The sequence below is a fragment of the Triturus cristatus genome, chromosome 5_2 (genome assembly GCF_964204655.1).
Source record: "Triturus cristatus chromosome 5_2, aTriCri1.1, whole genome shotgun sequence".
Lineage (NCBI taxonomy): Eukaryota > Metazoa > Chordata > Amphibia > Caudata > Salamandridae > Triturus > Triturus cristatus.
In genome coordinates this window covers 501,128,691-501,153,094 of record NC_140588.1, presented here as the reverse complement: position 1 = coordinate 501,153,094, position 24,404 = coordinate 501,128,691, and the positions used below count along the sequence as shown (strand labels likewise).

General features: G+C 42.5%; 1 protein-coding gene across 1 annotated transcript in view; it reads right to left on the bottom strand.

Annotated features, from left to right (window-relative positions):
* Positions 1–7,783: 7,783 nt before the first annotated feature.
* The window catches only part of RP9 (RP9 pre-mRNA splicing factor), a 111,620-nt gene continuing 94,999 nt past the window's right edge, over positions 7,784–24,404 (bottom strand). Inside the window, exons 5-6 of the mRNA XM_085607499.1 lie at positions 23,962–24,023; positions 7,784–8,586 (exon numbers count right to left, since the gene is read on the bottom strand). Of these exons, the coding sequence (XP_085463625.1) occupies positions 8,400–8,586; positions 23,962–24,023 (249 nt within the window). The 3' untranslated portion in view covers positions 7,784–8,399. The remainder of the gene's footprint in view (positions 8,587–23,961; positions 24,024–24,404) is intronic.

Below are 24,404 nucleotides of genomic sequence, written 5' to 3'. Positions count from 1 at the left end.
ATCCCATGAAGTCTGGCGATAGCTTGCTGATAGGGCCTCACATACTTAGCCATGATATCCACCTTCCATAGGATATCATAGCTAAGTCAGTTTCAAAGCAGGCGTAAGGAAAGTAGCGATAACAGAGGTTATTGCTACTTTTCCTGTCGCTATGCTGCTTTGCGTGAGGCTTGATAATAGGAGAAATGTCGCTTAGCGACATTTCTCCCGATATCCTGGGGAGGAACGCCCACTTTGCATCTCATTAGAGATGCAAAGATGGGCGTTAAGGGAAATGGAGATAAGGCAAGGTTTCACCCAATAGCGTGACCTTGCAGATAAGGTGATATATTATCGCAGCTTTTCGGACGCAAAAGCGGAGCTAATTTTATAACGCCTGCTTGCTGACATGCCCTTAAGTTATTTACCCAAAATCACCGGTTGTTGAGCTGACACAGACTCAAACCTGGTTCCTAGTTTAAAAGTCTGTAGCTCTGGCCCTTACACCACATCCTCTTTCCATATAAGGGTCTTCCTTTAATACTTTTGATGCCGCTAACCAGAACCTTCTAAATAAAAAAAAATAAAAAAAAAATTCTTGCCTGCACTTGGTGACTCACCACAGAAGAAACTAAACCGGACGAGAGGTTGGCTGCATTGCCTTTCAATGTTTAACATAGACAATGTTTGCACTGTCTCTTCCAGACATGTTGGATATCCTTTGTGGGCTTACAGCCTGCCCATTGCTCTTCATTTGTTTCGTTCAATGTACTTTAAAAATCCCTGCTGCCTAGTGGTTCATCTTTCCTATTTGTCCCTCCTTTTCATCGGTTTTGTTCACTCCCACTGAGCGGCGCCTCATTACTTGGAGCCTTCCACTTGTATTATTTTAGTTACTGCCTCAGGAACTTTTTTTTTTTTTTTTTTAACTCTGAAAGAACACTTCACACAAGCATTCGTGTTTTGAGTAGCTACAAGCTTTTCTGTTAAAAGGGCTACAGAGCTGTTAATCTTGGTCTTATCTCATCACATTTTCTGTTCATTTAAATACCGAGATCAAATATCAGAGGCTGTTTCCACGAGTGCGCCTTTTTTCCTTTTGACTATGTTTTGACCATCTGCCCCATTAATTACAGCTTTTCATGGCAAGGGTTTTTATTGCACCAAACTTTTCAAATTTAACGTAAGTTGTTAAAAGTTTTGTCTCATAAGGTGTGATATTGCATTGCCAAATTTTCACCTAGGTTCTTTTTTTTTTATGATAAAGATGTTCAATGTTTTGAAAGTGTACCAACTGTTCACATGCGCTTATCTAAATGAACGCCTGTGTGTACTGTTAGTAGGTTATATGCATCGCTTTTGAAAATGATTTTTAACATCCTAGCAGTATGTTGCTACTTTGCTTGTTTTTAATATTAAAGATGTTACAGGTTTTGAAAATATACCAACTGGCCGCGCTTGCCTAAATGCACGTGTATGTGTACTATTAGCAGGTTTAGGTTGTATGCATCACTTCTGAACATGATTTTAACATCCTAGCACTACAATGAAAATATATTGTTTTGGGGATGTACCATTAAGTGAGCGCACACACTTATTAATTATTCTGCCATCCCATTCACCACCCCCACCCAATTGCCAAAGACAATAGCTCGGGCAAAACCGACTGGCTTTGCCAATGCTTGTTATACCATGCAACAGGAAATGTATTAGAAGACATGTTGCAAGGATGGGAAACTAGTATATTAAATGCTTTGCAATTCTTCTGGTGAAGGGAGCTATTACGCACTGTTAGGACTGTGATGAGGAAGAGGGATGAGGCAGTAACTGAATAAATAAAATAAATCCTTTGCAAGCTTAAAAGGTGGCAGTCCAATGGGTTGTAGAACACCGTCGGCCACTCCCAGCTCTTTTGTCAAAAGAATGCTCAAAGCCAAGATTTTAGTCACATATTTAACAGGATACAAAAAAAAAGTTACACAAAGTGCAGTATTATGGTTACCAGCATGTAAAAGGAATCAACAGAACATGCGTTTGAGAACTACGCCTTTATGGTGTCAGGTAAGGTGCATTTTACATTTACACAATTTTGACAAGCTCTCCGTATCTCATCTCGTTTACTACCTTCTCCACAACCTGTCCCATAAACATATATTAATGTACAGTCACAGAGCACCAGCCAGTACACCCAATATTTGTGAAGCAGCTCTGCTTAATCTGTGCCTTAACTTTCTTGGAAATTAGGAAGCCACATTTCTCTCTGGAGCTGCCTCAGTGACTAACAGGAAACCGTGTACAAGTTTCCATCTTTTAAAAAACTCACAGGGGATGGCAATTCTTGATGAATGTACCACAGCCCAAAAGGCTGCAACTTCGCTCTGTGCGGCACAGTGCTAACCCCTTGATATTTTCTGCAAAGGGGGCATTTCACGGGCAGGGAAGCACAACAAAAACACGCCCCAAAGTAGTTCATGCAAACTGGATGAATTAAACTAATTTGACCAGATTTTTGTGTGAAATCCTAATATCAAATGAAACCAGATGTAAGGAAACAAGGGGCAAGTAGATTATTGTGTGATATTCCTACATACAAATGCAAATTCAGCAAATCACACATCTTATGTGGCTTACCCTTTTTTGTTTGTCCTTGCACTGAAATTTGTACTTTAAATGTTTACCAGGAGTACAAATCTCAAACTAGCGGCAGTTGGCTTGCTTTGCAGTATACTTACCTGTCCATAAAATATTTGTGTGTGTGAGCCGATAAGACCAACAGTGGTACAGAGAAACTTCCAAATAAAAGTTAACCCCGGCAATAAAAAAATAAAAAGGCTTAGTGTAGCATCATCACACTACATGCGCTAGGAACCTAATGGTTCTGGGCCGGACTATAGACAGGAAATGTGTAATATGTTGGGAATATGTTAGGGTGTGGTTAATAAAGAGTATGATGTAATGTGGAAGTATATGCTGTGTAATAAAGAGGTGTTAACTCGGCTCTTCTGTGGTGTCATCTATTCACGTGCTTCCAGGCTGGGGAAGATGCTAAATCTGGCGTTTAGTAGAAGATAAGTGCCCAGAAGAAGAAGAAAAGCCTGGTCTCCCTGAGAATTTGCAACAGTACGGCAAACTGCTTGTGCATGTCAAGTGTGCCTCAAATTGATACAAAGCAGTCTGCGACTGGTACATGTGGAGTAAAAGCCCTGCTCCAGCCCATACCCGTCCAAAGAAGAAAGCGGAGGCCCTGCAGAGGAGCACATTCAAAACACCCATCACAACTGCCAGTGAAGAAGTCAATGAAGATGTGATTTATGCTACAAATATGGAGCGATTACTCAAACAAAGCAGAAAAATAACTGCAATGACAACCACGTACGATAAACAGAGAATCTACTCACCAACATGTAAAACACTCTACAACCTCGGATCGCACGTGGTGAACCAAGTACAGGCACAAGCGTTGTGCTTGCAGAAGATGCATATACTGAAGAGTGCAGTGAAGGCTGTCTGAACAGCATGCGTTATCAATGGCAGAAAAGGAGAGCAGGAAATACAATACAGACATGTTCCTGAAACTGTCACCGCCTTTCGAGACCTCTAAAAACAAAACATTGGCGCCAGCTGGGCTACCCGGATGGAAATATTTGATGACTTTATAGATGCACTAGAAGAAGTAGATCAAAAGAAAATCATCAAATACTTAAAAAATCTTGCTGGTGATGGTGTGACAGAATTGCTAAAGAAAATTGCACGAACTGATGCAAAATCGTACCAAAAGGTAAAAGAAGCGTTGAAGGCCAAGTTCTATCCAATGCCAAATATAGACTATAAAAGATTTATCTTCAGCCAAGCATGATAGGTTGGTGAAACAATGGATGTGTTTGTTGATGATATGCTAATTAGGCACTGCAAGTTCTGCAATTTCACAAACAAAGAAGCCATGCACCTCCGAATCACTGATAGCTTCCTTTCCAATTCATTTAGAAGGTGCATGTTGAGAGAAACACAAAGTTCAAAGATACTATTGATGGCTGCGAAAGCAGAAAAAAGAGCAGGCTGACAAGCTTCTAATATGGAAGCGGGAATGGCCCCACAGTGAATTGGCCCAGACTGTGAAAACCTAGCATAGGCAAAGACTGGATACAAGTAAGTCGACATCTTCCAAAAAAAAGTCAATACTATGTGGATTTTCATTTCCCCATGAAAGTGAAAGTCTAGCCATTGGCCAGATATGCAAAGGTTTTGGAAAAGAAAATGATTTCATAACTGTGTGCTGAGCTAAGGAAAAATCAAGTGCGGAATGATGACAAGATGGACACAGGAAAGTTCCAGAAGCACACTCGCCACACCCACAAGGCCAAAACGCAACTTCAGCTACAAGTGAAAACAAGGTTACATAAATCGTCGACAAGCTCATCATGCAAAGGCTCCTCAACATCACGATTAAGTACTGATGAAGAAAAACCAAAGTGCGTCGAGTGCATATAGGGTTAGTTGCTTATAAACAAGCACTGACAGAGTCAATAGGTCTCGCCTACACAAGAGCTATTGGCAATGTGTTTTTGTTTAGCATGTGGCTGCTATTCAGCATCGCTAAAAGTTATAGGCATGGAGTGTCCTAGAGTGGAGTTTGGGTGGGGAAGGGGAGGAGTAGAGTGTTGCAGACTGGATTTGTGGGAGTGGAGTTTTATAGAATGTAGCAGGGGGATTAGATTGTTGGAGAGTTGAACAGAGGGGAATAGAGTTTGGTGGTAGAGTGGAACTGGAAGAGAACTGCAGGTCCATTACTACTTTTTCGACTCATGTTGGTTTATCATGATATAAGAGACTGAGTTTTGGCGTGTCCTCTGCTGCTGAAATATTTCAAGGTAGTATTTGCTGAGTAAGTCAACCTGTTTCACATGCTTTCAATTACAGTGATGACCTATTGGTCTTTGGAAAAACACCAAGAAAAGCACAAAAAAGCCCTTCTCCAGGTATGCCAATAACTAACTAATGCCGGTCTCACTCTGAATGCGACAAAGTGTGAATTTCACTAAACAAAACTAAAATTATTAGGGCATATATTCCTTGATGGGGAAATGACTCCAGACCTAGACAAAGTGCAAGTACTGTCATCCACTAGCCGACCAAGTTGTTCCATGCTCCGATCCTTATTAGGCATTGCCAGTAATTGCTGAAGACACATTCACAACTTTGCTACATTAACTGCCCCATTAAGAGACTTGGCAAAACAGAATGTACTGTTGCAATGGTCTCCAGCATGAGACAAGAGTTTCGGAGACATTACGCATGCAACAGAGAACACAACTGAAATGGCCTACTTTTACCCCAAGTTACATACAGAAATAATAGTTGATGCAGGCCTGGGAGGGTTAGGGGCCATTGTTGCTCAACACAATGGTTATCCAAATGCTCAGACACATTGTGGCCTATGCCAGTGGGAGCTTGTCTGAAACAGAACGTTCTTACTCACAGCAGGAGGAGGCTGTGGTGTGGGCCAGCAAACTCATCTATTCCTCTATGGAAAGCGATTTACTGTTGTCACAAACCACCATGGGTTAATTACAATTTTAAGAAACCCGAAAGCCAAGATGCACCCTCGCATTGAGAGGTGGGGACTAAGACTTCAAGATTATGACACAGATCGTGCAACACATACAAAAGATCAAAATGTGGCAGATTACTTTTCACGAGTACTGCGGCATTGTCACAGTTCAACATCCAAGACAACTGAAGCATATCTCAACTTATTTGTGAAATCAGATACCAAAGGGGATGATGGACGGAGCGTTTGAGCAAATCAAACACTCACCCCCAGTCAACTGATTTGGGTTTAATCCATCATCATTCTTTAGCTCACTCCACCACCTCAGTTCAGATATGGCCATATGCAAATCAGTCTGACCCTGTGCCTCATGGGAACAGTCCGGCCTGAACTGCCAAGCCATGTCTTCCCTGGACTGGAAATAAGCATCCAGGGATCGGTTTTGGGTTCATAACCCTCATCAGCCAGGCTATCTTGAACCCAGTGGCAAAGTAAGCAAGAGACCCACGTCTGGGCCTACCCTGCCAACTTAGGGCGAACAAAGCGATACCAAAGGGGATGATGGACGGAGCGTTTGAGCAAATCAAACACTCATCCCCAGTCAACTGTGAAATCCAGCACACCAGCGGCTCGGTCAGTGGAATAAAGCATTGCTGCCACAAATACTGATAAAGGTTTTATAGTCAAAGAAATCATCGGCACGCAATAGTGGAGAAGAAAGACCTGACCCCCTATCGATGATGTTAAATAAAAAAAATAAAAAAAATGTACAAGACGAGCTATCAGTCACCCAAGAAAAACTGATCTTAAGAGGCTCGAGAATCATCATACCTGAAAGCCTAACACAGTGGGTCATCAAGCTCACTCATTAAGGACACCGAGGTATCGTAGCCACCAAGAGATCCCTGCTATGCAGAGTGTGGTTTCTTCTGCTAGATGAGTGAGTCGAGAAACCGCTCACGGTGTGCCACATTTGCAATGGTTTGTCTCCTAAGGTAACACAGCGCCGGTGACAATATCTGACCTTCCTACCTGTGGTTGGGAGAGGGTTGAAGTCGATTTTTTGGGGCATTTAGGAAATGGACACCATCTTATGGTAGTCATTGAGGAATATTCCAGTTTTCCTGGTGGAAGACCTATCGTCAACAACTCATGACAAAGTCATAGAACAACTTGATAATATCTTTCCAAGATATCCCGAAATTCTCAAATCTGACAACGGCCCGATCTTCAATAGCAGAGTTCAAGATTAAACACCAAAAGAATACATCCCTGTTGCCCCAAGCCAACGGTGTAGTTGAGCGATTCATGAGCACCCTCAAGGGATCATTTAAAGAGCAGCCATGAAAGGGATAAACTAAACCAAGCTTTATGTCAGGCCGTCTGGGCCTATCTATCAACTGCTCACTCCATAACTGGGGAGAGTCCGTCCACCTCGCTATTTGGGAGAGGCATCAGAATAAAACTCTCTCGATGGACCTCGGATCGATCCGTGAGCACCGACAAGGTTCGGGACACCGACGCAATTCAGAAGAGGAAAATGAAAACCGATGCTAACCAGCATCATTATGTATAGGAAATAGTCTTTGATGAAGGAGACTGGGTACTGGTTAAACAGAGATGAATATGGAAAACAGATACTCCTTTTGCCACTGATCCTTTACAGGTTGTGGCATATAAGGGACATATGGTGACAGCATATTGTCCTGGACAAACCATCACCCAGAACACATCACATTTTAAACACCTACCATGACGTTTGTAGAGTCCTGAAACAAGTTGTGAGGTAACTTTGTCAGCAGTCCTGTTCAAGCGCCTGAAACTAAATTGCCGTTCTCTGATCAAGGTGGACCTCGAAAATCTTGGATCACCGAACCAGCAGACAAGTGCCTCGCCAACTAATTACTACAGCTTCTGTGTGGTGTCCTCTATCCATGTGCTTCCGGGCTGGAGAAGACGCTACAATAGGAAACAGTCCTTTCCTGATCAAGAGAAGACAAAATTATTAAAATCTGCTACTATAGAATAGTCCAATGTGAGCCTGGAGAGAGAAGGCTTGAATTGGTGAATTCTGCATTACAATAAAACTTAAAAACTGGGATGGATGTGGGAGAGTACCATTGAATTATAACATTTACCATACAGGACTCTAGCCATATGAAAATATAAAGGATGGCATTAGTGTACAATCAGAGGGATAATTAGTTCATTAAAAAAAAAAAGGTGCTTCATGAGGCGCAATAAGAATCATACAGCCTAGTTTTTATATTTTTATCCGACAGAGGGTCATTTCTTTACAACTAAAGATATTCACTTTTTTTATATGAATAAACAATTATAAAAGTTTGTTTGTACCATGGCCAGCAACTGGCAAGTTATTCTATGAAGTAGCAAAAAAAATTTGTCTATTCTGCATCTTATTTTGGAGCATACTTAACTATGGACACCATACGCATGCAGCACTTGGATTGAGATCCACTCACTGTGCCTACAGCCGACTTTGTCTGGCAACTACACAAAGTCTATTCAGTTAAATACATTTCTATTGGCACAGGTTCAAAGTCTAAACATATCTATCCAAGATATGGAACAGGACCATGATCAGTAGTAGACACCTCTAGGTTAGTTAGGAAGATATATTCAAAATAACAGGGAACAGAAGTGCAGAAACATCAATCGGAACACTTTCAGTTGTGTTTTCTTTCAAGCGCTACATGCTTCATTCAGTTGGTCGAACCGAACAGTTGGCACAAGCCCTTTCCACTTCCATGCTATAGAACTGTACAGTACTGACACTTTCCACAGTTCATTACGTTTACTGTGCCGGTGAATGCTGCAGGCAGACCTAAAACGGCCTCATAACTGCTGCTTTTCAGTCTGAATCAGAGCCGCTGTTCGATTTGGCAGATTTGTGCTTCCTTTTCTTTTTCTTCTTTTTACTTCTTTTCTTTTTATCTTTCTTTTTCTTCTTTTTGTGTTTTTCCTTGGCGTCTGAGCTGCTGGAACTGCTGCTTTCATCGGAGGTAGAATCCTCCAGTAATTTCTTCAGCTGTTGTATCCTTCAAAAACAGACAATGTTACTTTGAGACATGCTTCCATGAGAGCTTTTCGATGTTGTGAAAAAAAAGTTATAGTAACACATCTTTTAACCAACATCCCTCACAAATGTTTTAAAGCTCTGATAAAGTTTTACTTACCTTTTACCATCCGTCTGTAGCTTCCCAATGTTCAAAAGAAACTGAAAGAGTATGCATTTGAGTGAATTGTGCTTGAGCATAATGTAGGAAGAGCCATTCAAATCACGCAGGTAGCAGAGGTTGGTCAAAAAGACCTATATGGCAGGCATATGCCAAAATAGACTTCACACATGCTAGAAACCTGATGTTCCTACTCGCACTTGCAGGGAAACCCCTTCCAAATCTTAAAAGCATGAAAAGCAGAGTTGGCCCATCTGAGGTCCAAATATACGGCCAGCGGACTGCACGCTGTTTATGTATTAAAACATCTATCGATGTTCCTGTCGCTGGCAGCATTCTTCAATTTGAGGCATAATAATCACCTTCCGAACAGTTAATCGGAAAAGTCATATTCTGATTAATTCATTACAAGCATCTACTAGGACGACGAAAGAGCGCTATATATATATTTATTAACATAAATAGACCAAATGCCACCATAGGCCCGAGTTAATTACGAACCATTAAATGAATCAATGAACACAATGCCATAGCAAGATAGAAAATGTGTACAGCCAATTACTCATGAATCGGAGTACTTTGTTTAAAATTAATACCACAGAATAGGGACATGGGTTCCACTAGTGAATCACTCCCAGATTTTCAACAGATGAAGAAATGGGCATCAAGGGATCAAAAAATGAGTGCTCTCTTCCAAGAAGACAGAGGGGCTTAGATGTCAGGGAGTGCTGGAGTGAATCGGAGCACTGCTGCAGAAGCTTGTCAGGACACCATCGGAGCATGTAGGAGGACTAGCAATTGCTCAGCCACATGGGCTTTAGTTTACCAGTAAGAATAATGTGGGAACTGGAGTAGCTGTTGTCTACATAGCTCAGTGTAATTTTGCCGGTTGTGTGCAGCTTTACCACATCCTGCTTTGGTGTTCTGAGGCTACAAACACACATCACAGCAAGAGAACTTTACCACTGTTCAGTGACTTCTGAGCTATGAACATTTATAGTGTGATAGCATTAATATAATTTACCCGCGTTGAGCGGTCAGGATCGGATTAGTCTATACGGCAATCAGGCAGTGACTGACGAGCTGGTCTGACAGGTCAGTGTGTGGGACGGTTTTCTGTATGTTTCTGGGCCAATGTTATGCTCTGGTGGGCCATTTTTGGGCCAAAGCCTACCAGACAGCACACATTGAGAACAATCGGAAAGCTACCATGGGTATGCATTCCCCCCATTGTCTACCATTTGCTTTGAGGTTTGTAACTCATATTTGTTTGCTTTCTATTTATTGACTCAATTTGCTTTAGGCTATCCAGCTCTAGTTCTTCCCTTTCCTTTCACAAACCATATTTACTGTAGGCATCCACCACTGCTCGATTTCTGTAAACAGGCCTTTAAATATTGTTCTCATCTTTTCACATCAGCTGTGCATTCAAAGAAAGGGGTCAGGCACCGTCTTCCAGGAAGCTTGGTGTTTACTTTTCTTTCCCAGCCTTCAAAGTGAGAGGATTTATGTGACAATCATGCAGGCGAAAGGGGAGTGCTTGAGGAAAACTGTACAATGTAATATATTTCTATAACACACAACAACATTTAAATGTCTGTAAATGACCTGTGCAGATATTTAAGGATTAGAAAAGCCCAAATGAAACATTTCTGGTAATTGTGAAGTATGCTAGAAACACATTTTAAAACAATTAAAACAAATCACGCTAGGTGATATTTCCACACACTGTATGTGTGCTGTATACTTTTACCAGTGATACTGTAGGACTGTGCAAATGTAATGGTGATTTCAACTGAAGATGTGTTGTCTGTAATGGAAGTGTACAACCACACCATGCATATTCCACTCTACTCTGCACTTTACTTAAATACACTTAATTAATCTGTTAACATTATTTAATTTTCTAAGCTGTCGCAGGATATACTCTGCACCACTGTATTTTAAGCCATTCTATCACATTCTGCGCTACGAGACAACACTCTATGATACTTCACTCTACTCCATTGAACTCTACTCAACAACACCCTACTCCACGCCGCTCTACGCAACACTCTCCTATTTTGCGACACACTACTCCACTCTATTACAACCCACTCTTACACTCTAGGCCACTCAACTCTACAACACTCTACTCCACTTTATACCATCCCACTCTCCTACACTACTCCACTCTATGACAATCTACACCACTGTACTCAAAGTAACACCCTCTACGCCACTCCACTCAACACCGCTCAATGACACTATGTCACTCCGCTTCGACACTCTACTCCACGCCACACCACTCGATAACACTTCACTTTACTCTACGACACTCCCCTTTACACAACTAGCTTTAAGCCACACTGGTGTACAACATGGCTAAAACATATTGGCAAAGCCAACAGATCTGGCATAGGTGAGACCTATTAGATTTGCCAATGCTTGTAATGGTTTATTTCCCTGCTATTACCACAAACATTGCATGCAGCAGGCATGAATGCATACATTCTACCATACCCAGCGAAACACCTATACAGCGTGTCTTTACAAGTTGAAAACTGCCGCAATTTGCAAATGTGGCCACTTTTTAGATAACTGATTCGCTAAACAGGTCCACTTTCATGCCAGGGTCTATTTTCTGCAACAGCGCAACTCTATAGACGGTCCCAAAAGTATTCCCTATCACCTGGGTCTTTGTGTAACCACTGCAGTCTGCAATGTGGCCTGTGTCTGATGTGATTCTTGAACGAACTCACTTGTGACTGGGTCTCACACTTCCGCTGCAAAATGTACGGCAGATTATTGCTGGGATATGGAACTACAAAGACTAGGATTATTTCCTGAGAGCTGCAAGGGAGAAAATTGATGCAATGATGGGCAAAGGGGGTACTACTTTCTATCGAGCCGCAGAAACCGGTTCAAAATGGTGAAAGCTGTGCTAAGAACATATTCCAGGTTATACTTGGTCAAGATAAAATCCTTGCAGAGAGGGTACATTTGTCTTCTGATGCGGGGACTGCATTGCAGGAGTGTACTGCAATGCCTTACGTTAAATCTAACACAAAACCATCTTTCAACCCGCTCAAAGATCTTACAGGTATGCAAGACATCCTGTATTCATTCTGTGAGCTTTACATTCTCCTATAGGCTTGCAATTAGCTGGTTCCATTGTCACTCTCGGAATGTGTCTTTCTATTTTTAAGTTTTCTTTTGAGGCTGTGTTTTTTTGGGGTTTGCGTTAGTGCCTTTTTTCAAACTCTACTTTCAGAAGCAACCTTTCGGTGTGTTTATCTCGGAATTGGAGAGCTTCGTTTTGTATTTTTTATTACATTTATTTGAATGGAACATTGTTTTGTTTTTTTCGATATTGCGGTTGTAGGTAAATGCATTTTTCAAAGCAACCCGCACTGATGAGGGTGTAAACGACCATTGATTACTAGCTTTAAACCGGAGGAAACAGACATCTCACAACCTTGCCGGAAGCTGCACAACCTCAGTGAAATTGAGAATGGAGTTAGAAATGGTGGCACTTTAGCAACAATACATTTGGTCTGTTGGCGCTCCAAAGGTATTTTACCTGTTTTGAATTATCATAACTAACAAATATCTCTTTAGACAACACATGTGCAATTTCGTTTAGTACAACGTTGCCGTTTCTTTTTTTCCCACGACTGTGAAAAACAATAACTTTAGGAAATACATCAGTGCAAATGTCTGTATACTTGGATGTAATTTTGGGGGTTTTTACAAACCCTTGGCTCTTTCTGGTATTGCATGCAATCACGGGATTCTAGGAGAACTCATGCAATAAAAGTTTTATGAAACGTTTTCCTTTTGTGCGTTTTGCTTTTATGTACATTCCACTGCAGCATCAGTTTGTTCCCGAGCCTCTGGCTCCCTTAATTACAATGCTGGTTCTGTTTTTAAAAAGCACACAAACTAAGACAAATATTTTACATCTCAACCACAAGTTGTTTACTTACTTGTTGGCAACTTTTACAACTTAACACTGGATACAAAGAGGCATGAAAACCTGACACAGCCTTTACATTCTCTAGCTCAGCACAGTAGGCCAGTGTCCATCCTGTCGTAGCTCCATATTTGTAACAAAGAGGTGTGAACGCTATACAGCTGCTGTTTAAATATTATATTTGCTTGTGTTTTAGCACTTCGTTTACATCAGAATTAAATCTATATTATAGGATTATGCCTCCAGTTCCTTTCTTTAAAAAAACACATACGCTCATTATTTTGAACTGTAGTAATGGGGACACAAGTACTACAAAACATAATATCTGTATCGTCTTAAAGGTAAGCTGGAACGAACACCCCGCCAACAATAGCAGTGTTCTCCAGCTAAGCCGCTGCTGTAGACCAGCATAACTGCCATGTCGACATGTTGTGAAGCTTTCAACACTCCATTGTCACCACATTCTCATCATTAAGCAGTAACAAGGGGCCATACACGCAGACAGGAGACCACAGGCTATCCTTAGATTTCAGATTGAAATGGGGTCAAGATTAGAGCTATTGCGAAGTTAAAGGTAATGTGATGGTTGAAATGCATGTTTTCCCTAAAGTAATTGGTTATAGAGGTTTCATTATTGAAGTCTACATAATGTTACTTGAAATTTAGCTTGGAAGGATTCTTCAGAGTGAGTTTTTCTTAATGGTATTGTAGATTCCAACACAGACCTCAAAATGACAACTTAAGTGATCAATATAATTATTCTAAGAATTGCAACTGAAAGATAAGCAGAATTGCTGTGATTCAGACTCTCCCTGTAACCTTGCGGTTCAGCTTAATAATTTGGATACAAGGAATTCAGCAAAACGGAGCAAGAAGCGCCATCTTTGACTCCCAGCAAGTTCGAATGCAGTTCTGACAGAGTCCGCTCTGGACAAAAATCTAACAACTTCTGGGCAGGTATCTCAACAGTCCCCAGATGTCTTAAGGAATGTACTATGAGAGATGTCAATGGGACGATTCTGCAAGTGTTGATTTGAGTAACTAGAAGCCGAAAAGTATACAGTAAATTCAAAGATTATTTCTTCCACAAACACTATTCAAGTTGAGATTTTGACCAGGATTGCGCTGGCGGTGGCATTCATCTACTGAAAGCAACAGAAACGCTGCTTTACCACAGTTGAATTTACGGCCAAGGTAGGTCATTTGGACCTGAATAGACTATAGGCAGCAAGGTATTGTGCACAATTTTTTGGGAGGGCAATACTGGACACAATCAATGTTAACATGAAAACACTAAAGTGGCTGCATACAGTGGGACGCAGTGACCAGGGAATACTAGGGAGATCACTGCTACCAAAGCCCATTATTTTATTCATTTATCTACTGGCGTTCCTATGTACAATGGCATCCCTGCTGCACCGAAATCTAACAATTAGAAAACAGGCATCACAGTAATCCACAAAGCAGACTGTGCCATGCAACATTGTGGAAGTGAAACTTTCCTTGAGGAAGGTCAAAAAGAAGCACACCAGAATATCTAATACTACCTTTCCTAACAGCTTTCAAAAATCTTCCCTTAACATTCAGAGAAATGGAAATATTGGTGAAAAAAAACATTGGGAACAAAGCATTTCTTAGGTGATCGCTAAACAGCTAAGAAACAATATTAGTTGCTTCTTATCAGTGAGAGGAAGTCAGTGGAGTAGAGAGTAAACACTTGCATTTAATGCCTTTCCAGACATTTGAAAACTAGATCCTTAACAAGTACTTTGCCAAGGTCCATTCTCGAGAATAATCACCAGCAGAGAAGAATAGCAGAGGAGATTTATTCCAGTGAACTATCACGATGTAGGCCTATCCCTATCGAGATCCAACTGACCAAAACCATTGCATACACCACCTTCTCAATGGCACCATCCAATGACCTCAGGAGGCTTTAAATAAGAAACAAAAATGCAGCAACTCTCTGGTTACGTAAAATAAACAATATATAGTCAGATAGTTATAAAAGGAACAGTGAATCACATGAAGATCAGCTCAATGCATAGTAAAGAGCTGAACCTGAACAAGTGAATACATTTTCTTTAAAGATAAGATACAACATAGCCCTTCACCTTAAAGGGAAGATAGAACATAAACCTTCACATAAATGATCAGGCTTCCCTCTGGCCCAGTGACCATAATGTGGTTCAAGCAAAGCGGGTCCAAGAGACCTATCAACCTGTTTCCGGTTATTACACCTTACATGTTCACTCATTTCCCCCAACTCATTCTCTGTGTCCAATTTTGAACTCCTGTGACCCCCACTCACAACCAGGCCATACATGTTCTGAACCACCTCCTCCCTTTCTTTCCCTTTCCTTCTTCACAAACAACTCCTCTCCAACCTCCTATTCTTTCTCTTTTACACAACGCCTATCATCATACCATCTCAAATATTTCTTCTGGTAGTTCTTCCTCCTTTCTGAGTTGCCTCTTCCACCAACCACATCCATTCAGCCCTGATTCTCAAGCACAACAGATTATGCTTAATACCAGCAAAGGAAAGGAAATCCTTCATGACACTATTGAGTTTGTTACGCTGTGCTCACAAATACCTTGAGTAGGACTCCATTTCAGTATGGTCTGTCTACGCACAGTTTCTTCATCCAGTTATGCATCCTGCTGGCTTGGAGTGAATAAAGCACCATCTTACAAAAATTAATGGATAGGTTGCAAAGGAAATTTAATCTCATGTGTGGCAAATTCAACACTATTGTCTGTAACAATTTCCTTAGTTATTCATTTACAAAGATACACATTACTTAAGAAAACCAAAATGCTCTTCATTGTGACAGAACCCGCACAGCTCTGAGTGGCTCATTTAAGCAGGGGTCAGTAACTAAAATGGCCTCAAGACATCCAAACATTGCTTTGGCCACAGTTCAACAGACACATCAACAGGTGACAAAGGAGCTGCCCTCACTACCTTGAAAATGTAATTCCCAGCACATTGGATACAATCCCCGATTACACCTTCCACCTGCCTTTCCATTCTGGGCCACCAATATCACTTTCTCATGCTAGCTTTAGTGTGAATTCTCGTCAAATATCCTTCATGGGCCGGATTATTGATCTTTGCCCATGTTCTATTGGGGGTACCAGCCAATCATTACAACGTATCCTCTGCAATCTTCAGCTCATTTCTCACATTCCAATTGACTTTTAAAGTTTTAAATAAGTCAGCAAGATTCGACCACCTTCTTGCAAAATACTTCATAACCTGAAGAGACCCCTTGTCGTGGGCTACTTGTTGAAAACCTAAAACTATTTCTTCGAATCACCTTACTAGTGCTCAGCATCTAAAATCACAGATTTCTCCATAGGGATATAGCCCGAAAACAAGCTACTGCATTTCTAATTCCAGGTACGTACTGCACACGGGGCAATGATTTGCAATATTCCCTCCACCCACCTCTTAATCTGGTGGTGTGGAACGGTTGGGGGACATTACTCTCTCAGCACCTCTGCAGGTAAAAATCTGGGCTACAGGTCGGTACTCGCTTCAAACAGAAATTCCCACAAAAAAAATCTAAATAGTGCAAAGAATTCCAGTCATCCGCTCCACTGAGTGAGAATGAAGCAAATGCAATCACCTTCTCCCCTCCATTTACCATTTGGAACAAAACTACTCCTATCCCTTTCAAGCCAGCATCAGTGGTCACTATTGTTTTTATAGCCACATCAAAATGTCTTAGGTTAGGCATCTTGCTGATCTTTAGTTTTACAGCGCAAAATGCCTTGTCAAACTCACCAGACCAATAGAATCTAGCCCTCTTTTCAACAACAGCTAAGGAGGTGTACCATACTGGGAAAATTGAAGACAAACTTGATTAAACTGAATTTTTGCCACGACTTTCTTAATCATTTTCTGAAAGCAAGCGGCCACAGAGGCTAACGCAAATGCATTCTGATGAATTGAAAGGCACCTAGTTGTATAACAAACAATGTCAAGGCCCTAGAATCAGAAATACAAAGAGTATGCAGTTCCTAATCACAAGAGGGAGGGGAAGAGTCAGGCTCGAGTGGTCTACACTAACAAGGGGAACGGGGGTCCTCCTGTTGGAATTAATTCAACTCACTATACTTCCCATCTAAGAGGGCTCTCTACTGTAGTCAGTCGCCGAATAACACTCCTACGTAGGGGAAAACCGGAACCTTAGCGAGAATATGGGGGCGAGCTTTAAAACCTTTCGATCCATGCCCCTGACGACCGGCAATTAAAACATACCACTTAGCAAAATTAACAGTCAGGTCCAGCCTGTCCATAAAAGAAACAAAGCAATCTATTAAAATCTGCAGGCCCCGGGTCGTGCGGGCCATGAGCACCACATCATCAGCGTAGAGTAAAACTGGCAAGGCTCTTCTCCCCACTCCAGGGGAGTCCGACAGGAGTGCCAATAAGGCTGCCTCAAGACCAGTAATGTAAACCAAAAATAAAAATGGAGCCAAAATACAGCCTTGGCGAACCCCCCTCTTCCAGTTAAAATTATTTGTAGGTGCCCCCTCACATGTGTATCTCACTGCCGCTGTCGTCTGGGCATGTAATGATTCGAGCAAGTAGACAATACTAGGGTCTACTCCCAAGGAAATTAAAATGTGCTACAACTTAGTCCGGTTAACCCGATCAAAAGCGGACGTAAGGTCCATGAAGGCTAAGATAAAGATTGAGGCATTGGTCAGCAGTAGACATGCTCTCACAGAAGCCAAATTGAAAGTTTGATAAAATCTGATTGTCTATGGCTGTCGAGGACAATCTGGATAAAAGAACCTGACCCATAACCTTTCCTACAGCATCCATAAGGGATATCAGGCGGTGAGATTGCGGATTGTCCTGGTCCCCTTTTTAGGTCGAGCCTAGTGCAGCGCGCATGCGCTGCTCTAGGAAAACAACCTCTTGGAATCACTCTGGACTCCGCCCACGGCTTGCAGTTACAAGCAGCGGTGTGCACGCAGTGTGCCATCTGTTGTGTGTCAGATTTCACACAAGCGCGCATGCACCACTCGCGGGATGCTGCATTCCTTTGGAGGGGTTGCTCTCTTTGATGTTTTCACCCTTACGCTGCCATTTTACGTCAGAGGCCCCAAGAGCCCAACATTTTAGATGCACAATGCCTTTAATTTATGTGTTGGATTTTAAAACATGAATAAAAGGCATTATCATTTACAATGCCAATAGATTAAACTTGTGCAAATGCGAGACTTATTGCATTGCAAGGACAAAAAAACTAGGAGACATTTTTTATATTATTTAATAGGGTTTTTCAGTTGTACAAAATGTCTTAAAGTAACAAAATGAGGTAACAAAAAAAGGATTATAACACTTCTTTATAATAACTTTTCAACGTGCTGCACAGCAGCCATAATGCTCTACAACATAGCTTGGTAACATTTGCAAAGCTAATAGCTCTGCCTAAACAATTATAAGGTTCCAAAGGCGAGACCGATTGGCTATACCAATGCTGGTTTATAAATTGGGATTATTGTAGTGGTGGACCAGGAGGGCAACATTCCCTTTGAGGCTGCCCACATTTAGGACTTGAGTTAGAAGGGGGGCCCCAGACCTCAACATTATCACGAAGGGGATCCAAGGGTACTCCATCGGGATCTGGGGCCTTATTTGACGAAAGCAGCTCTATGCTTGAATATACCTCATCCAGAGAAAAGCTAATGGGGATTAGATCTGGACTAGGGGGTATATCTACCCATGGCTCTACCAAGAAACCTGCGGTATAAACATTTTCAAAATGGGAAACCCACTGGTCTGACGTGATATATTGGCACAGGGTCTGTCTAGCTGGTTCCGCAAAGCAGGGACTATTAATGATCTTCCAAAATAAAGCAAAATCCCTCAACTCCCCTGCTTTGGATAGATCTTCTCAGGCCTGCTTTTGTAACTGGCGCCTGCGCACTTTCACTGAATCTTTATAAAGGCGCAGGCATTGAGTCTTTCTCCCAGGGCACCTGCTTCAAGGCTGCTTTCAGCCTCCTCAATGCTTGCGATCGAACCACGAATTAGGAGCCTGGACATCCCTCGGTATATGTTTAGTTAAAAGGCCAGAAACTACCTGGGCGATGAAGGTAAACAAACTTAATATGTCCTCGTTCGGGTACAAGGTTCCAGACAAAGGCCTATCTCAAGCTGACAGGAAGAGAAGAGACTATGATTAAATGCTTTCCCCATCTATACTTGACCAACGCAGGTGAGTACCCTTATCCGTTGAAATTAAGGGTGCCTAGGATTTATGAGGGGCCGTTGAGTGGGTGCCCACCCCCCCTCATTATAAATATCAGAGGATTATGATCGCTAAATGGGTTATGTTCTATGTTAAAGGAGCCCGCGCCCAAGGAGGCAGACAAAAAAAATAAAAACTATAATTGTGGCGGCTCCAGTACCTTTGTAGGAAAGGGGCAGATGTGAGATGGGCCCAGTGTACCAATGGTCTAGGGTGTGAACAAGACTATGAGTGAATATGAGATTGTGTAGATCATCCCCATCCATGGTATGCTCCATGTGCAAGTCCTCTAAAACGGGCAGGGCTGTGCACTACAGGGGTTCTAAATGAAAGACGAACACAGATGACAATTAAAATCCCCCACTAAAATAGGATTCATGTGCCTAAGACCCTCGCCCTTTAGGGAGTCTAGGGCAGAATTAAGGACATTAAAGTTGGAAGGCCGACCCTTACCCTTCTTCAGATTATAAAAGTAGATTATACCAAGTGGGGGTTCTTTTCCCATACACAGTTTTATACCGTGGAACACCTGAGAATACCTGAGAATTCCACTTTATAGTCTGCAACTCCTTACATAGTTCTAGTTCTTACATGTGATAAGGCCCCCGCTAGCTCTCCCCATGTTAGTCTTGTGCTGGGCAAAAAAAAAGTCTTATACCCTACCAGGTTTCCTGTAGACATACGATATTATATGATCTAATATGTGAAAGGCATCTGTCATCAGAAAACTTGGCGGACAAACCAGCCACATTCCAGGAGATCAGCTTGAGTTCTCTGTCGGGATTGTAGGTGGTACCTCCTGAGCAGACTACAGGACAGGAAGGCATAGAAGGCCTAACCTGGGAGTTGGGGTTGGACACGGGATACACCTCAGGAGGAGGGTCTAATAAAATCCCAGTTGGGCTTGAGACAGGAGCCTAACTGCCTCGGGCCCTGCCACAGGGGGCCTAATTGACAAGGCGGCGGAACATGTTTTAACTCAGATTCACAGAGTCAATCCAGCTCATTGAAACCCTCTAAAGGAGTAAACACATTTTTGAGTTGCAGCTGCCGCCCCATGCCTCCTTCAATAAGCCCCCCCCCCCACACACAAAGTTCCTCATCCTGATTACTCAGTGAGGGTCTATAAAAGGAGTAATTTAATGCATGAGCCTGCTGAGAATGATTTAGATGCCCCAAAGAGGATCTTCTGAGCTAACTCGGGGTGACGAGTGGGGATGATGATGTAATCTCCATTGAACATTTTCCTTGATGGGCCTATCCCGGCCACCCTCCAAACCATCAAAATTTCACGAAAATCCCTAGCAGCAAACCTAGGGCGCTGCCCTAGCCAATGTGAGGCTTTATTAATCAAATGAGTGGTAGTTTCCTCTTTGTGGGCGGCTAAACCTGGTACCCCAGCCAGGACCACTGTGAAAGGAGCACAAGTTGGAGGGAGGTCATTTACTGGAAGCTATAAAACCTTGAGAGAAGACCCCTCAGGATGGGGGGGCATCTACCCTACCTGGGGTCTGAATAATAAGAGTGACAATGGGTGCCCCACCTCCCTTTAAGCACGAGCTACTAGGCCCTTGTGTTGTATAATGAGCCGACACACTCTTGAGCACGTTAACATCCAAGCTCCCATTAATACTCCGGGTATTGCCAAAGGGTATAGAGTCAGGTAATGGGGGCACACAGGCAAATTGTCAGATGGAGGTTTAGCCTAAGAAGTTAAGACAATTGCCAGATTGCGTGCCAACTCCATAGATGCCGACTCCAACTTGTCCAATCTTGTCAGGATCGGTGATATAAGGTCGATGAGTCACCTTAATTTTGTGTAGTGCAGGGCCAGCTGGTTGAACACTTCCTCCACGTTGGGCCCTGATACAAAGCTTGCATGTTCCTGTTGTGTAACCACAGAAGATTCCTTTGCCCGCTTAGTCTTCCTCTGCAGTTTTGGAGCTGGATGATTCGCCACATCCACAGGAGGAGTAAACTGGCGAGTGGGGTGCATGGGCCTAGAGGCTGCAGACTCACAGGAAGAAGATAACTAAATCCTGGTTTAGGGGCAAAAGGGATGAAGCTGGGGATGGAGTGGTCAAGAAGGCCTTAACGACTAAAGGTGAAGTAGATGTAAAACACAGCCCTGAGCTTCCCCATATCAGAAGAAGGCCACCTCTCGGCCCGGTCGCTCTTTATTAATTGATCCCACAGCCTTTGCTAGAAATGTATCAATAACGAGGCGCAGCTGCCCCGCAGGTGTCACAGGCTTTGACTTTCTCTTTCCCATTCCCATTACGCTATATGAAGCAGCGACCGAGGCAATAAAACCAGCTGCCCAAGGTGAAAGAAAGAAGGGCAACGGTGATTACCTCGGCTAGCGCACAGGGACCCAAGATATCTCACGAAAAACAATTTGCTGATGGCCTATTGATCTGCTTCTTCCCCTCAGTATGGCAGCATTAGTATGGACAGTACTGAGATCCAGAAACTGACCCGAAGGGCCAGCCAATAGCGAGTACAGGTGAAACCACTTTTGACCAGGCACATGCTACGGGGGACAAATCGATGTTATGAACGCTCCCACAGTTTGTTAATTCACCCGGTTATCAGCAACCGTTGTGTCACAGTCTTGGAGGCCCCTGGCCAAGTGATCCTGCCTGGGCAGAAGACAATCAGGGCCTACGTGCAACAAATGGTTCCCCAAGGATGCCCTCTCACCGTCTCCAGAGCTCCATGAACCAGAATCCGGAGGAAAGGGGAATGACCCAGCCCAGCCTCCTCTCGTCTATGACAGGTGCAGACGGGACCGCTCTTGGCCCGGGAATGCGACCGGTCACGTCCCGCTTTCTGTGAGCCCTTCTGGACTTAAATGCGCGCCTCCTGGTGCGAGCAGCACGGTCGGCTTCTGGGCCGTGGGTCAGCTGGGGCTTGGAGTCCGCCCCTCCTTTGCAGCAAACCGTGGCTCCCACATTGTGGGACCCCTTCTGGACTTAGATGAGCGCCTCCTGATGCGAGCAGCAAGGGTGGCTTCCTGCGGCTTCAGGGCCACAGCGTCAGCTGGGGCTTGGAGTCCGCCCCTCCTTTGCGGCAAACAATGGCTCCAACATTGCGGGAGCCCTTCTGGACTTAAATATGCACCTCCTGGCACAGGCGGCTTCCAGGCCACGGCGTCAGCTGGGGCTTGGAGTCCGCCCCTCTTTTGCAGCAAACAATGGCTGTTGTGGATATAGATAATGTTGATTATGTACTATTTTTTAAACTGATAAATAAAATATGCTAGAAAAAATTAGAATCCTTTAGAGAAGGACTACTTCCAAGTAACTTCTCCAGTAAAATAATAAATGCGGGTGCACAAAGTTTTTCTCAAAAGCTTGCAGTTAGCGCAGACAGATGTTGAGATTCCCGAATAGCAAGGCTGCGTAGTCTTGATTCGACCTCATGTCACCATCGTCTACTACTATACACATCCTGCCACTTTATTTCACTTTTGCTGGTCCTTTTTCATGTGTGCATTCTCCTTTTAGGACAGTTTTCCTGTCTTTCTCATCCTTTCTTCCTTTTGCATTTTTCTCTCTCCTGCTTGGGGTCAAAGTCTGATGAGGAATCGATGGTCCTCAAAAATTAGTGCTAGTGTGCACCATGCAACCCCTGGCTCCAATTAAGCACTCTGCATGGAAGGCTTTTTAAACAAACCACATATTGTCCCACCTTTTCCTTAGTCAACCACGGTGCTGCATAATGCAAAATGCCCTTCCAGTAGTTTTACATGCATATCATACACATATCAAATCTCACTCTTCTCATTCACTGGAGTTAATTGGTCGAGGCTTGCATAAATATTCCTCCCTTCAATCTAAACGCTATCTTAGCGTACTCCTTTCGGAAAGAACTTCTGACCATCAATCGCATTCAGATATGAATCAAACAGTTATTTCCATTTATTCCAAGGCAAAAGGTGTTCACTAGCCTCAGAGGACTGAAGAGGGTGAGACATACTAGTCAACACAACAAACTAAAAAAGGAAAAGATCAACACAATAAGTGAACAAAACAATAGTGGGATGATGTTTTCAGAACACACCTGTTCTGTTTCATGTCATATTTCACTAGACATGATACTTCTTCACAAGGAAACTTGCAATGCTGGTCAATTCACCTACTCACAGCTTAAAGGTTCCGTTAATTGATTCAGATGCCCATAGTGTGTAACCTCATATCCATTCATTTAATAAAACAAACCATTCCTGATCTTGATTTGCCCCTCTTTGCCTGAGCCTGTTCGAAAAAAATCCTGTTGGCAAAATGGTGATATTCATAGCAAAGTCAAAATCAATTAGCTCAAATCAAGATTACACTGAAAGCGTGACAGGGAAGTTTTCTTTCACTTCAGACAGGCACTGTAGGCAGTACTTCCTTGATGCGTCTTAAGAACAACACTACAGCATCTCCCTAGATGATTCACTACACAGCTAGGTATCATCAGGCATTCAGCGGCCATCATTGTGGGCTAAGGCACCGGTTGCCTAAACGCTGTGTCCCCTCTTAATGATGGTATACGCAGATCTTTGTGTGCAAGGAAAAAAAGAAAATCTGACACCATCACACAACTTGTTATTAACAATTGAAAAAAAGATATGCAAATGACCGAGGTGTGCCAAAATCATCCTCTTGACGTCTGGAGATATTATTTTCTTTAAATAAAATCTGCAAGTCCAGTAGACGAAAACACACCAAAGAATTACTCGCTGACAAACACCTTCACATACAGGTTACATATCAATCATCTATATTTAATGTTATGTGCAGAAAACAAAGTGTTGCAAATGCCTTCATGCAATATGAATCGGTTTTGCATAATATTACAGAATGACAAATTTTAAGAATCGATCTTTTAAACTATTAGGGACTAGAAAAAATAGTGGTAAATGAAATGAGAACTTAAAATGTACAAATGCCTAGTTAACGACTGTCCAAGTGATAAATACAGCCTTTTACTAATCACTGCACCCAATAAGCTTCTCACCTTCGTTCCTTTTCACGACGCTGGTTCTCCCTTATTAAATCATACATGGGGTCTTCATGTGCCTTAAAGATATCAAAAACAGAGAAAACAAATTCAGATTATTCGATTGAAATAATAATTTTGACTTGCATGGTGCTTATATTAACAGAGGGAGTGGAGCCACAAGGAAGTAAAATAAATAAAGACAACAGAAGCATCCAAGAGTTTCTCCTGAAATGTACTTTATTGTAGTTGCATTTATACAGCGCTTCACGCCCTTGAAAAGGCACCAAAGCACATTTGCGCATGAGTAGAGCGGCATTCTAAAAGATTGGTATGAAAGAGTGTAGGCCGGTGAGAAGACCTGTGCTTCTATCATGTTTTGTCGCTGTAACTGTGTGTGTGAAGTTGAATATGCTACTTACCAGTATGCATCTGTTCTTGGCATGTAGGGCTGCTGACAT